We start from the raw sequence: 16481 nt of genomic DNA, 5'->3' as shown, positions 1-16481 counted from the left end.
TCCAGGAGCTGCTAACACTTGGAAAGTTTTTTTGCCCATTTTAACTTCACTTTTTTAGAGTACATTTCTATCAAAAAGTAGTAAGGCCCTATTGTCAAAACTCTGTCTTAAAGGTATTTCCAAACTTGTTTCTTATTCCTCACTTGACAAGTGCTGTCACAGGGCTCCATCACTCCTGGACTAACAGCTACCAATAAACAGAAAATTATTTCCAACCAGCTAACATGCTGTTTACTTTCCAGAAAAATTGCACTTTCCAATCTGACAGTTGATCAAGGGGTATCCCGCTGCTGTCAGCAGGGAGAAATGTTTAAACACAGAGATGGGAGTTTAAACATTTTCTCATTATCACAGAATAAGGGAAAAAAACACACAAATAAATAAATAAGTAAAAATGGCATCCAGACTCTCTAACCCCCCACTGGGAGCGTAATGAAGCTGTGTCATGTGACCAAAAGGAGTGGGCTTTTATCTCTGGCCCAGTACCGTTACTCAAGTGACACCTGTCACATGACCCAACTTCGGTCTTTTATCTGCCTTCCCCAGCCACCCTTTTGGGGAATTGTCTTTTCTAGCAACGCATGGCCCTTTGCGGCCATTGTAGTGGGCTCCGTTAGTACAATTAGCCTGGCCTTTTGCATTTCCTGCCTCGAATCCCCTAGATCTCTCCTCAAATATTGTTTAAACATAATAAATTACAAAATGCCCACAAAACTAAAAAAAAGATTAAAAAAAATCTCAGAGGACAAGAAAAGAAAAATCAGTGCCATTATTTCATACAAGTTTGCAGGACTTGAATTGTCTGGAAAGAAAAAAATTTATATTTTAAAACACCTATCTTTATTTTTGAATGTTTATCAGAGCAGGGGGATAATAAAACCCAAGTATGCTTCATTATAAAAGTGCCTGCAACTCTAACTAGCCAGGCTCACCACAGTGAACCACAGTCACAACCAACCAGAACCAGGTATGGTCACCTTTGCCCCACCCCCCAACATCTCTCTAAACCCCAATTAACTCTTTTATTCTTAAAGAATTTTTTTTTAAGATTTTTTTTTTTTTAATTTGACAGAGAGACATCACAAGTAGGCAGAGAGGCAGGCAGAGAGAGAGGAGGAAGCAGGCTCCCTGCTGAGCAGAGAGCCCGATGCGGGACTCGATCCCAGGACTCTGAGATCATGACCTGAGCCGAAGGCAGCGGCTTAACCCACTGAGCCACCCAGGCGCCCAACTCTTTTATTCTTTAACTTGATTTCTTTTTGCCCTCCTAGACTCCTGCCTTGCCTTGCTAACTAGAATCCCATGGTCTTGGCACTTTTAATTTCCATGGTGCCTTTTCCTTCCATTTCGCTGTGACTCCTACTGCCATTATTACCATCACCATGACCACCACCGCCGTGATCACCGTCACCATGACCACCACTGCCATGGTCACCACCACTACTTCTGTTAACCATCGCTACCACCACCAGTACTACTCTAGCTAATTTTTATAGTGCTTGCTATCTGCCAGGCACTGTTTAAAATACTTTAAAAGTGTATTCACTCACTTAATCCTCACAAGTAACTCTATGAGGCAGATACTATTATTATCCCCATTTGCCTAGGAGATAGGCAACAATGGAGCATAGTTTTGACACAGGCAAGGGAAGTGGCTATGTGGATGTTTGGGAGAAGAGGGGGAGTGAGGCAGAAGTCCAAGGAAAAAACATGCCTCATGTGTCTAGACTATCCACGGATGCTTCCAACTTCTTTTTCCTTCAGCCCTTTGACACGTTAGCTAGCACTCCATCTTTTCCGTCCTTCCATGACAGTCTCTGAAAGATAATCTCTGCTTCTACTTTCTTGCCACTCACTCTTTAACCCACTGTATTTTTCCATGACCACCATACCGTAGAAACCCTAGCTCCCTCATAGGTCACTGATGACCAGTATGTACCATGATCTATGGCCTGTCTTGGTTTATAGCACCCTGACATTCTTCTTTGTAGGCCATGCAGTCTTAGAACATTCTTCTTAACTTTTGTTACCCAGAAGGATTCTCATTTCTTGTTTCATCCCTCCAACCCACCAACATTTAGCAACTAATGCTTTGTCTCCTTTGGTGCTTCTTCTTTCACCCCTGCACTTCTTCTCTTTATATTTGTTCTCTTGGGCCATTGCATCTTTGAGACTTCGAGGACATCATCATGTGGGTGATGCCTACAGTTCGAAGTTCCTGGTCTCAGGTCAGCAGTTATAATTGTCTGATGCATATCTCAAACTCAAGATGTCCAAAATGAGCTCCTAGCCTTCTCTCTCAAACTAATTACCTGACTATAAATTATCTAATAAGTTATCCTGGCCCCAGACTTGAAAGCTAATAGCCACCCTCCAACCCCCTACCTCCTGCTCCCTGCATTCTTAGACCCCACAATCAATTGTTGCTTGTCTGTTCAACAATCATTCCCACTTCTTCCTCAGTTATAAGAAAGTCATGACTATTCAGGAATTCGTCTCTCAGGAAAGGTGATCCTAACCTCAGATCAGGAGTCATTCCTGACTGTTTTAAAGCAGTCATCTCATTACCCTTGCTAGCAATTTAAGAATGGAGATGTGACAGTCTGATCACTAAGATGTGAAGACAATTGTGCTTTCTTTGCCTGGGTGGCTCAGTCAGTTAAGCGTCTGCCTTTGGCTCAGGTCATGATCCCAGGGTCCTGGGACAGAGCCCATAGCATTTGGCTCCCTGCTTAGCGGGGAGCCTGCTTCTCCCTTTCCTTCTGCCCCTTCCCCCTGCTGTGCTCTCTCTGTCTCTCTCTCAAATAAATAAATAAAATCTAAAAAAAAAAAAAAAAAAAAAGAAAGAAAGAAAAAAGAGGAAGCACACAGGGAGAAATGTCTTCTTCTTCAACTGGACATTGTTGTACTTCATGTGATGCCTGAAACCGTGGCAACATCTGGTGACAATGACTGAAACAGCCTGAGAATAGGACAATGAAGGACATTGAAGATACAGGGAAGAAAGATGGAAAGAGCCTGGATTGTTGATGTGATTGACCCATTAAATTAATAAATCCTGGAACCACATATGTCTGGCCTTACATGAAATAATATCCTCATAGATTTAACCATTGAATTGATAATAATAATAATAATAATAATAGGTTTATTAGTTGATTTGTCCTTTCAATCCCTTCTTTTTCAATTTCAAAAATATCCTATTCCTTCTGTATTTCCCTCACACAGGGTTATCTTATTTATTTATTTGTTTGTTTTTAATTGAAGTATAATTAACATGCAGTGTTATATTTGGGCTATCTTGTTTTCATCCTCTTGATTGTATGCTCAGCAAATCTTACTTCAAGACAGAGGCTGATGGCCATCTCCTCCATGATAGGACAGAGGGATATGTTGTTACTGGATCTTATATTTATTTTCATCTACTTCTCCATTAGAGTATAAGATCCTTGGGGGAACTTTACTTTTCATATTTCTAGTGTCTAGATCCTTGGGGGAAGTTTACTTTTCGTATTTCTAGTGTCTAGATTTCTAGTGTCTAGATTAATTCTTGAATGAATTAATGAGTAGATGGGGAGAATTATTTATATCTTGGTTCAGTTTTGGGGGGGTCCTACAAGATTTTCTTCTAATACCCAATGTCAGTTCTTATGGTAGAAACAATTGATTATAAGGATGTTCATTAACTTGGATGAATCATTACTGAGTACCTCAGCTCTTCCACCAGGTTGACCATCAACATACTTAGGGATACAGAGGACTTAAAAGTAGCAAATGTTGGGGTCCCTGGGTGGCTCAGTGGGTTGAGCCTCTGCCTTACGCTCAGGTCATGATCTCAGGGTCCTGGGATCGAGCTCCTCATCAGGCTCTCTGCTTAGCAGAGAACCTGCTTCTCTCTCTCTCTCTGCCTGCCTCTCTGCCTACTTGTGATCTCTGTCTGTCAAATAAATAAATAAAATCTTAAAAAAAAAGTAACAAATGTCCAGAGAGGATTGACTAAAAACTACTGTGAAAATTCATTTATGAAAGGTGTCAAGAGTAACAAAAAGGTGTCAATCCCTTGCTAATGTACCTATAGGAAAAGACCTCTGAGCCCTCTGGTTCTAGGAATGTAACTGCTCAGAGTGATTTCTTTACTTCCAGAAGGTAATCTACACTGGACATTGCCATAGATTTTTAGAAAGGGGACACTTTCAAGAGTAACTCTGAGATGGTATTAGATGCATAAAGTATCAAGAAAAGTAAGAACCAACTCTCATAAAAACCCCACTACTGTATGACACCACTGCTCAACAAAGCTTTCTGCAATGATGGATATATCCTACATCTGCATTGTGCATTATGGTAGCTACTAGCCACATGTGGCTCTTGACCTCTTGAAATGGGGTTAGGAGTGAAGGACTGAATTTTTAACTTAATTAAACATATACATAAACAGTCACATATGGCCAGTAACTACCATGTTGGATAGTGACCCAGTACTAGTCAGGTTAGGCTAGGTTATACTGTAATAACAAATAACCCCCAAATATTAGTGGCTTAAAACAAAATTTTATTTTTCTTTCCCATTGTATATTCATCATATGTCATCTGGGGACTCTTCTACATCTCCCCATTCTGGGACCACCCTGAATACTGCTCGTCACTGTAACAGAAGGAAGAAAAAGAGACCTGGAGGGTCTTGCACTGGCAGTTAAATGAATGTCTGGTTCAGAAGTGACACATATCCCTTCCACTCATAATTCATTGACCAGCACTAATCAGACAGCCTTATCCACTCACCAGATGGCCAGGAAGTGCCATCCAGTTATGGAGCTTGGGAGACAGAAATATTAGGTGAGTAGCATTAGTGACTGAGTAAGCATCCTTAAAATAACTAATACACCAAATGAATTATAAATTACGTTCTTAAAAGTCAGGTGTATGTCTATACAAAAGAATCAACAAAAACACAGGAAGAAAAAATATGCATAAATACCAGGAATGCTCCTTTTATAAAATCAAGGAGGAAGACTGGAATAATGTTTTCCTGGGTTTTCTTTTCTTTTCTTTTTTTAAATTAACATATAATGCATTATTTGCTCCAGGGGTACAGGTCTGTGAATCATCAGGCTTACACATTTCATAGCACTCACCATAGCACATACCCTCCCCAGTGTCCATACTCCAGCCACCCTATCCCTACCCCCCCCCCCACCCCTCAGCAACCCTCAGTTTGTTGCATGAAATTAAGAGTCTCTTACGGTTTGTCTCCCTTCTGATCCCATCTTGTTTTATTTTTTTCCCTCTCTACCCCCCACGACTCCCTGCCCTGCCTCTCAAGTTCCTCATATCAAAGAGATCACATGATAATTGTCTTTCTCTGATTATCAGATTTATTTTGCTTAGCATAATTCGAATTCCATCCACTGCATTGCAAATGGCAAGATTTCATTTTTTGATGTCTGCATAGTATTCCATTGTATATATGTATACAACATCTTCTTTGTCCTTTCATGCATTGATGGACATCTAGGTTCTTTCCATACTTTGGCTACTGTGGACATTGCTGCTATAAACATTCAAGTGCACGTGCCCCTTTGGATCACTACATTTGTATCTTAAATACCCAGTAGTGTGATTGCTGGGTTGTAAGGTAGCTCTCTTTTCAACTTTTTGAGGAACCTCCATATTGTATCCTAGAGAGGCTGTACCACTTGCATTCCCACTAACAGCATATGAGGGCTTCCTTTCTCTGATCCTTGCCAACATCTGTCATTTCCTGAGTTGTTAATTTTAGCCATTCTGACTGGTGTGAGGCGGTGTCTCACTGTGGTTTTGATTTGTATTTCCCTGATGCCGAGGGATGTTGAACACTTTTCATGTGTTTGTTGGCCATCTGGATGTCTTCTTTGCAGAAATGTCTGTTCATGTCTTCAGCCCATTTCTTGATTGGATTATTTATTCTTTGGGTGTTGACTTTGATAAGTTCTTCATAGATTTTGGATACTAGCCCTTTATCTGAATGTCATTTGCTAATATCTTCTCCCATTCTGTCAGTTGGCTTTTGGTTTTGTTGACTGTTTCCTTGGCTGTGCAAAAGCTTTTGATCTTGATGAAGTTCCAAGAGTTCATTTTTTCCCTTGCTTCCCTTGCCTTTGGCGATATTCCTAGAAAGTTGCTGCGGCTGAGGTAGAAGAGGCTGTTGCCTGTGTTCCCCTCAAGGATTTTGATGGATTCCTTTCTCACATTGAGGTCTTTCATCCATTTTGAGTCTATTTTCGCGTGTCATGTAAAGAAATAATCCAATTTCATTCTTCTGCATGTGGGTGTCCAATTTTCCCAACACCATTTGTTCAAGAGACTAATTTTTTTCCATTGGGCATTCTTTCCTGCTTGTCGAAGATTACTTGACCACAGAGTTGAGGGTCCATTTCTGGGCTCTCTATTCTGTTCATTGATCTATGTGTCTGTTATTGTGTCAGTACCATACTGTCTTGATGATTACAGGTTTGTAATAGAGCTTGAAGTCTGGAATTGTGATGCCACAAACTTTTTTTTCCCCCCAATATTCTCTGGCTCTTTGGCTCTTTTCCAGTTCCATATAAATTTTAGGATTATTTGTTCCATTTCTTTGAAAAAAATTAATGGTATTTTGATAGGGATTACATTAAATGTGTAAATTGCTTTAGGTAGCATAGACATTTTCACAATATTTGTACTTCCAATCCATGAGCTTGGAGCATTTTTCCATTTCTTTGTGTCTTCTTTAATTTTTTCATCAGTACTTTATAGTTTTCTGAGTACAGAGTCTTTGCCTCTTTGGTTAATTGTAAATGGGATTGACTCCTTAATTTCTCTTTCTTCTCTCTTGTTGTTGGTGTATAGAAATGCAAATTGATTTCTGTGCATTGATTTTATACCCTGCCACTTTACTGAATTCATGTATGAGTTCTAGGAGTTTTAGAGTGGAGTCTTTTGGGTTTTCCACATAGAGTATCCTGTCATCTGCAAAGAATGAGAGTTTGACTTCTTCTTTGCCAATTCCAATGCTATTTATTTATTTTTGTTGCCTGATTGCTGACGGTAGGAACTTCTAGTACTATGTTGAATAGCAGTGGTGATAGTGGACATCCCTTCAGTGTTCTTGACCTTAGAGGAAAAGCTTTTGGTTTTGAGAATGATATTTGAGAATGATATTTGCTGTGCGCTTTTCAGAGATGTCTTTTATGATATAGAGGTATGTTTCTTCTATCCCTATATTTTGAAGAGTTTTAATCAAGAAAGCATGCTGTACTTTCTCAATTTTTTTTCTGCATCTATTGAGAGTATCATATTTTTCTTGTCCTTTCTTTTATTTACATGATATATCACATTGATTGATTTGTGAATGTTGAACCAACTTTGGAGCCCAGGAATAAATCCCAGTTGGTCATGGTGAATAATCCTTTTACTATACCATTGGATTCTATTGGTTAGTATCTTGGTGAGAATTTTTACATCCATGTTCATCAGGGATATTGGTCTTTAGTTCTCCTTTTTGATGGGGTTTTTTTCAGGTTTTGAGATCAAGGTAATTCTGGCCTCAGAGAAAGAGTTTGGAAGTTTTCCTTCCATTTATATTTTTTGGAAACAGTTTCAGAAAAATAGGTATTAATCCTTTAAATGTTTGGTAGAATTCCCCTGGGATGCCATCTGGCCCTGGGCTCTTGTTTGTTGGGAGATTTTTGATGACTGCTTAAATTTCCTTGCTGGCTATGGGTCTGTTCAGGTTTTCTATTTCTTCCTGGTTCAGTTTTGGTAGTTTATACATCTCTAGGAATGCATCCATTTCTTCTAGATTGCCTAATTTTTTTGGCATATAGTTTCTTATAATATGTTCTTAGAATTCTTGAATCTTCAAACTCAGCAGATCCCTGTGGTGCACTACTGTGTCACTCCTCTCTGGGGAGGAAGGGGCTCCTCCGCGGATCTGCCACTTGTTGGGTCCCTGCTTGTAGTGGCCCAGCTGTGTAGTAGCTCACGGTTTATGGCAACCCAGAGCTGAGAGGCCATTCCCTGGCTCACTCTTTGCCACTGGCTTCCCTGCTCTGATACTTGGGAGCTCTGCTGCAGTCAGGCACCCTTGGTCTTCCTGTGACCCCGAGGGTCCTGAGACCACACTGTCCCAGGGAGGGCTCCACCCCTGCTTAGCCACCTGAGTGATGTCTCTTATCAGACCAGACTTCTGTAAGTTCCAATTTTGTGTTCTGCTGCTCTATCACTTGTTGGAAGGTGGCTGATGGAGGCTCCCTCTCCCCGTAGTCTATCTTCCCAAATATTGCCTTGGATTCACTTCTCCACACATCCTACCTTCCAGAAAGTGGTCACTTTTCTATGTAGAATTGTAGTGATTCTTTTCTCAAATCAAGGGTTCTGTTGGCAGGTGTTCAGAATGATTTGACATCTTATCTAGCTGGATTCCTGGAACCGAACAAAATTAAGGTCACCTACTCCTGTGCCATCTTAGATTCCTTAACCCGTGATATTTTTACCCGTGATAGTTTTGACTTTTCCAGAATGTCATATAGTTGTAATTGTATAGTATGTTGTCTTTTCTTTTCCTTTCTCTCTCTCTCTCTCTCTTTTTTTTTTTTTTTTTTGAAGATTTTATTTGAGAGAGAGAGAGAGCAAGCACAAGTGGTTGGAAGGGCAGAAGGAGAGGGAGAAATAGACTCTCCACTGAGCAGGGAGCCTGATGTGAGGCTTCATTCCAGGACCCTGAGATCATGACCTGAGGCTGAAGGCAGATGCTTAACTGACTAAGCCACTCCAGGTGCCTCTAATATGTAATATGTAATCATTTCAATTGGCTTCTTTCACTTAGTAATATTTATTTAAGTCTCCTTCATGTCTTTTCATAGCTTGATAGCTTTCTCTTTTTTTTCCCCCTGAATAATCTATTGTGTGGATGTATCACAGTTTATTTATCTACTCTGTCACTGGAGAACATTGTGGTTGTGCTCCAGTTTTGGCAATTATGAATAAACACCTGTGTGTGTGTTTTTTGTGCGGACATGTTTTCAATTCCTTTGTGTAAATACCAAGGAGCATGATGGCAGGATCACATGAATAGAGTATGTTTAGTTTTGTAAGAAACTGCAAACCCATCTTCCAATGTGGCTGTAACATTTTGCCTTCTTACCAGCAATGAGTGAGAGTTCCTGTTGCTCCACATCCCTGTCAGCATTTGGTTTTGTCAGTGTTCTGGAACTTGGCCATCCTAATAGGTATAGGGTGATATATACGCATTAGCTTTTTTAAAAAAAATTAATTTAAAAAAAGATTTTATTGGGTGCCTGGGTGGCTCAGTGGGTTAAGCCACTGCCTTCAGTTCGGGTCATGATCTCAGGGTCCTGGGATCAAGTCCTGCATAGGGCTCTCTGTTCACCGGGGAGCCTGCTTCCATCTCTCTCTCTCTGCCTGCCTCTCTTTCTACTTGTGATCTCTCTCTGTCAAATAATTAAATAAAATAAAATTTAAAAATCTTTAAAAAAGACTTTATTCATTTATTTGAGAGAGACACACAGCATGAGCGGGGGGGGGGGGTAGAGGGAGAGAGACAAGCTCCAACTGAGTCACCCAGGTGCCTTTAGGTGTTAGGTTTTAACAAGGTCTCAGTCTTCCAAATCATTATCCAATGTTAAATATCAGCGGCATCTTCAAGAACTGTGTATTCTACAGATCTGATAGGTATGCGATTTCTGGAAAGATCATACACATTGGAGACAGTCAGACAAGAGGTTTGTACCTCAACTCAGATTTACCACCATGGACGAGTTATGTAACTTCTTTGAGTCTCAGCTTCCTCTTTTATAAAATGGAAGTAATAAATAACTAATACTTCAAAGAATTGTATGAATAAACTGTGTACTTTCTCTGATTTTATTCAAGTGATTAATACAAATATGTATTAATCTTTGTAGAATGGGGCTTAAGACTTTACCACAATTAGCTTTTCTCTAGGTTGAAAAAACACATTCACTGCACACATATCTTTGCTCCATAATCCATAATCCAGCCCACACAGTTCCATCTTTCAGGTGTGTTTGGAAAAGTTTAGCCAAATACCTTACTAAAATCCATTACTAAGGTAGATTTCTCTGGGCTGTTTGTAGGCATTTTTCCTCTTCCCATCTCAGACTTTGGGCGCGTTGGTATTACTTTTTAATTCTTTCTTAATTAGCTCTTCCTTGTTCTTCTAAAGGATAGAGTGAAATGTCTGGTTTCTAGGCTACTACATATCCTGAGTAGATGATCCGATCCTTAGGTGAGTAATTTGAGTTTCCCTGGCTTCTTTTAGAAGGAGTCGTTGCGGAAAATGATCCATGTGTTAGCTGAGACCGCTCTCTCATTTTATTTGAGGGTTGTGTGTGCGCACGCGCATGTGTGTCTGATGGTGCAGCGGGGCTTGAATTACATCTTTGGAACTCTTTGTTCTGATCTATTCAGTGTCTCTCCACCATCGAATCAGAGCTTAGGTTCCTCCTCGCTTCTGCTATCATCACCGATAACTGGGATTCAGTAGAAGTAGACAGCCAAAAATTGAAATCTAACCAGGGGTTCAATCCAAACTTCTAAAATCTAGCAGGACTGGGGTAGTAATGTGGTTTGATAATCCAGTTTGATAATCCAGAAGCGCCCTCTAGGAAATTTTAACAAAGAGTTTTCAGCAGGTCCTTTTGTTGACAATTTTATCCAAGAAACCATCTTCCCTGAGACTTTTCTGAACTTTAGACTAATCCTCTCCTCACTACAGAAGTCCTTTTGTCAGGGGAAATTGTAAGTGAACACAGGAGGGACAGGCCCCTGTAAGCCCCAGCTCTGTCTCCAGATTCTTTTAATCAATTAGCCTTTTATCTGGCCTGTGGTTCTTCTGGCCCAGCGATCTCTCATTCAAATCACAAAATAGATGAAATCATTCAGAAATCCTCTTCTCAGGCTATTTCAGTCTGTTGTCTAATTTCTGAGCCAATCAATGGCCAATTTTGGCAAATGACAAGAGCAATAATCATTCATTGGTTTTTCTTCAAGTATCATGTCCGTGGCCTTAGACCTCATATTCACAGTATTCCAGGTCACAGGTGATGGTATGAAAACCCTGGTCCATTCTGCAGTTAGATTTGAAGCTTCTTAGTAAGGCAGAGCAAATTAAAACGGAAGCAGCAGTATTGTAGCCCTGAAAGCAAATGAAGAACAAATAAAATCAAAATACATGAGTCAGACTGAGTAAGGAAAACCTGCTAAACATTTAATGCAAAGTTATTGATGGGATTATATAGAGAGATGGAAAAGGTAATAATAAATTATAACAGAGACTGCATCTTGTCCCTGGCAATAAGAACCAAAAGGGCTTTAAAAAAATAATAAAAAGTGATCTCCACATATACAAACTGCATTTGTACCGTACCATCCCCATTGTTCAAAACATGTCAAGCTTTGAAATAACATGTGTAAAGCGCCCGGCCCCCAGTATGTCCCCAATAAAGTTTAGTTCCCCTCTATTTCTCCATAACGGACATCAGTATACATTTCTTTTTCCATTCCTGAAACTGACATTTTGAGGGTCTTATAAGAGTTTTAGTTTTGAAGCATTGCTGTCAGTTACAAGTCCTAATATCCCAATTTACATTTTGAATCTCTTGAAAAGTGAATATTTTAACATAAATTCAATTTAGTGGAAAAGATTTACAGGCCCCAAGTGTCCATGTGATTACCTTTAGTCTGCTTAACTCCAGCACACCCAGATTTGGCTGATCCCAAGCCATTTATTAAACAGTTTAATTGCTCTAGATTTTCCCTATTGTGGTTCCTCTCCTACGGGTTTTATCTCCTTACATTAATACCAAGGGCCCAGGGACATCACGAGGTGACTCCAACAGAGGCAAAATCTGCCTCCTTCCTTTCTCAGTTGCTGGCACAGGTGCCAAGTTTGACTTGCTGCATTTAATTGACCTTCTATGGAGACCACTTTATATCTACAGGTAATAATTCTTTGTGGAAAGCCACTGAAGATCAGAGACGCAGTATTACCGCCCTATCTCTGGATTGCTTAGTAAAATAAAATAATAACAATACTAGAAGTAATAGTAATGCTAATGGAACATCACCAACTGATGTCTTCATCAATCAATGTCTTCAATAATTTTTTTTTAAGATTTTATTTATTTAAAGAGAGACAGAGATCACAAGTAGGCAGAGAGGCAGGCAGAGAGGGTGGGGGAAGCAAGTTCCCTGCTGAGCAGAGAGCCTGATTCGGGGCTCCCTGGGATCATAACCTGAGCCGAAGGCAGAGGCTTTAACCCACTGAGACACCCAGGCACCCTTTTGATAATTTTATGAAGGGCAAATCCTCCTTTATAGAATGTGGTGAAGGCACATCGTAGTCTCCTAACTAGACGGTTTAAAATAACATCATTACCCAGCAAAATCTCTGCTTTAGAAAATACAGTGCTTGGGAAATACCACATTATTGTGTTGCCTATTGTGATTCCAATGGCGTATTATCAAAATACAAATCTGGGTATTGCATACAATGCTCCAAGGAGCAGCTATAAAATTCTAAACTTCCCGGGCCTCTCCAGATTTCTAAATAAAATGATCTTAGGAAATCCAGAAGACGAACATCTCTGATAGGTACACACCTTGAAATATCAACAGTCAAAGAGAGCTCTAAGGGAAGTGGCAAAGAGCTGAATCCTGCCATGTAAATGAGGTTACAGGGGGGCAGGTGTGGGGGGCATGTCCCTGGTTACCATCCAGGCCTCCAAAGTTCTGTCAGGAAGCATGGCTGTGGTTGCCTAAGGGGTGGTCAAATTTCATGGCTCGGGATAGGGCCTGGGCCACTTACAGGGCCCACTGGCTGGCTGGCTTTGTGTGTGGGAACCACCATGATTCCTCTTTCTGGATTACTGTCCCCTTTCCCCACTGGGAAGGCCAAGTTTGGGAAGTGCTCTTGTAATATCTGGGGGTGTCTCTACTTACAATGGCTTTTTGGGTTGTCCTACCTGGCTTCTGGGGCCAACCAGAACTTCTTTTAGGGTATGCTAGTTTCAGAAAAATTCTCCATAGCACCCTTCCTCCTTAAGACTACCTTGGAAGGCTGGTCATCGTGGGCTGACCGAGGAGAGTAGCTGTGTCTGAGACACTGCAGATGGCTCCCCATTGGGCCCTTGTTGTTCCCCGAACTCACCCGGAATGAGAGAACTCCTTGTGACCAGCTGTGCAGGGGTAGCCTAAGAAGCTTGGCGCAGCGATGACTTAGATGCTCACAGGCATCAAAAGCCATCTCCTGAACGGGGCCAGGCCCTGAAGCAGGCCTTCTCTGGTATTTGAGGGAGACTGGGTAGTCATCTGCACCACTGCGGTGACCAAGTGTCCTGGTTTACCCCAGGCTGTGCCGATTTTAGCTCTGAATGTCCCATATCCCAGGACACTCCTCCGTCTTGAGCAAACGCGGATGGAGTTGCCCTCTGATTTGTCCTATCAGCTGCTGGAGAGAGCTACAGAGTTAAGGGAATGCAACATGCCTCGTGGTACTTTATTGCGCATGTACTAAGTTTTGTCTTAGGAACCTTAATAGGCCTCTGCGAGTGAGTGAGAGAGACAGATGAGGCACATTACCATCCCCCCTTCGCAGCCTGAAGAGGCGAGGCCACCTGTCCCTAGAGGCGGAATAAAAGGCCAGACACAGAACAGAGGTGCTCAGAATCTATGAGCCATGTCCTCTCCATCTGGCCATAATGGATTTTCAGTTCTGTCCGTAAGAAGACTCACTGTCGGGACCGCTTACCTGAAAAGGATGCCGGTGATGTCACTCCCTCTCTTCACCAACATTTGCTAAACTGGGCTGGGTGGTGACCTTTCCGGTAGGAGACCAAAAGGTCACACATTTCTGGCTTTAGCCTCACTCCCGAAACTGTAAACAAAGACTCCTCTGTAGGGAGGAAAAGAGAAAAGCACCAACATATTATTTCCTGGAACGTTTCGTGTCATGTTTTTTTCTGTCTGTTGTGATATTTGTCACCTGAAGAGACATCATAACATGAAGCAGACTTATCCACCAACAATTTATACTGACTCATGGATAATTCGCTTTACTGAATCTACTAATACTTGTCAAGTGCCTCTTACTCAATTCAATTCAACACATATTTACCAAACGAGCACTTTGGTAGAGTGTTACGCTAGATGTTGAGGATCCAAAAACAGGAATAGGATTGGGAACATGCACACGAACAAACAGGGGCTGAAAGTGAGGTACAAGTAAAGACTTATGACAGACTCTGTCCCAGTGTTTCCATGGAGCACCAGAAGAGCATGGACAAGTGCCATTTCAGCTGGGAAGGAAGACTGTACCTTCAATGGTCCAGAAATTCCAGGGAGGATATTGCTGGCAGGGTCAGGGGAGGGGGGGTCGGCTTGAGCAAAGGCAAGGGGGAAGAAAAGTGTCTGAGGGAACTGGAAAGTCATCTTGCACGGTTAGAGCAAGACAGACTAGTAGATGCAGTTGGAAAAATGAGTTGGAACCAGATGGTGAAGGGAGTTAAGTGTCAAGCCCGGGAGTCTGGACATGAGTCCCAGTGAGGGCAGACCCTGAGCATTATTCTGGGGCTAGATGTGTTTGGGAAAATGTTAAATCCTGGTGCATTATTTACATTAGGCAATCTATCTAAATAGACACTATAGTGCAACTTTTGTAAATTAAAAAGCATTTTTGAAATACACACACATGCACACGCATATACATAACACACTACCTTTGCCCTCTGAATTATGTATTTAACTCAGTATGCTGGCAGTTTGTATTTTTATAGATGCCTGTGTGTTTAAGTGTGTTTTGTTCCTGGGTGCTTACTACACTAAAATTATAGGTCAAGTTCTCCCAAAGTTAATGTTTTAAGGAGCCCATCTGCGAAATGGGGGTAGTAGAACTTCCTGCAGACTGCTGTAAGTTTAAAGAAGATAATATATTCAAAATATCTTGGGTTGCTCTTGACACACAATATATTTTAGTAACTTGTAGCCTTTGTTCCAAGTCATCCGCATTGATGCCATCTGGGAAAACCAGCCACATTGTCACCAAAGCTCATCTGCAGACCTACTGAGGGTTTCTTTTCATTTGGGCATTACTTTTCCAAGGCTCACAATCTGCATGAACCGGGAGCTCTCTACAAATCGCACAACGGGACAGGAAGAGAAGCGTCCAGCTTTGGCACACCAAAAGCACAAGATGCCTTCATAATATTGTTAGCTGGAGGCTGCTCAAAACCTGAAGAGAAGAAACAAACCAGCAGGGCCATCTCTGCCTTCCTTGACCTGGACATCTGCCTTGGACGCCGCAAGGAGTCTGGGGCCTGGAGGCCTTGGGTTTGGAATTACATATTTACTGGGCTTTATTTTTTTTTTTTTAATATAGATTTTATTTATTTATTTGGCAGACAGAGATCACAAGTAGGTAGAGAGGCAGGCAGAGAGAGAGGAAGCAGGCTCCCTGCTGAGCAGAGAGCCCGATGCGGGGCTCGATCCCAGGACCCTGGGATCATGACCTGAGCCGAAGGCAGAGGCTTTAACCCACTGAGCCACCCAGGAGCCCCTTTACTGGGCTTTAAAGGGGAGGCATCAAGTTTTATTGGGGTGCATAATACATTTTCACAGGTACATTATAATTTTGTATTCTACTTTTTCTCGCTCATGTCATAGCATAAATAAACAGCTAAAGTAAATAGTGTGTCAACTTCACAGACCACTCTCAGACCAACTCAAACACAAACCAGTTTGGGAATTTCCCTCAGGGAGAGGGGTCTTCTTGCCTTGGGGGGGCCGTGGCAGGAAGATTTCCCTCAGGCTTCCTTGTCCCTCAAAAGCAGCAGCACCTCAAAAGCCAGGGAGGAGGGAGAGAGGGAGAGGGAAGGAGGGAAAAAGGGTGTGTGTGTGTGGGGGGTGGTGAGGAAGGGGAGAGGAAGAGGAGGAACTGAAGGCAGAGAAAAAGAGAAGAGAGAAGGGGAAGAAAGAAAAGAGAGAAAGAAGGGAAATTGGGTGCTGGGGACAGATCGCGAGACTGGGGGTGGAGAGAGAGGGAGTGGGGGAGATAGAGAGAGAGGGAGAGGGAAAAAAAGGGAGAAATTCTCTGGTGGAACAGTGTTGGGAAAGCAACTAGTTAATCAAAGGGATTCCAGTTTGGCCCGGAAGGCCCGACTCTCCTTCCGACTCATAGAAAAAGAAACAAAAACAAGAATTAAAAAAAAAAAGGAAGAAAGAAAGAAAAAGAGAGAAGGGAAAAGGCAGAGCTTTTCTCCCGCAGCAGTCTCACAGATGCAAAACCTTCCATTCGACTGACTCCTCATTAGCTTACTGAATCTGACAGCATAATTATCACAGCTGCTCCGCACTTAGAATAAATAAATACGAAAGTGGGTGTTTAAAATTTTTTTGAGAAGGGAAATTCAGTCATCTAGACAGTC

General features: G+C 41.6%; 1 protein-coding gene across 1 annotated transcript in view; it reads right to left on the bottom strand.

Annotated features, from left to right (window-relative positions):
• Positions 1-11112: 11112 nt before the first annotated feature.
• Positions 11113-16481, bottom strand: part of CDK15 (cyclin dependent kinase 15) — an 80374-nt gene continuing 75005 nt past the window's right edge. The window contains exons 13-14 of the mRNA XM_059392637.1: positions 13811-13954; positions 11113-11197 (exon numbers count right to left, since the gene is read on the bottom strand). Coding sequence (XP_059248620.1) covers positions 13845-13954 — 110 coding nt within the window. The 3' untranslated portion in view covers positions 11113-11197; positions 13811-13844. The remainder of the gene's footprint in view (positions 11198-13810; positions 13955-16481) is intronic.

Source organism: Mustela nigripes, chromosome 3 (genome assembly GCF_022355385.1).
Source record: "Mustela nigripes isolate SB6536 chromosome 3, MUSNIG.SB6536, whole genome shotgun sequence".
Classification (NCBI taxonomy): Eukaryota; Metazoa; Chordata; class Mammalia; order Carnivora; family Mustelidae; genus Mustela; species Mustela nigripes.
The sequence above is the reverse complement of the archived record's forward strand: the minus strand, read 5'-3'. Positions and strand labels throughout refer to the sequence as shown.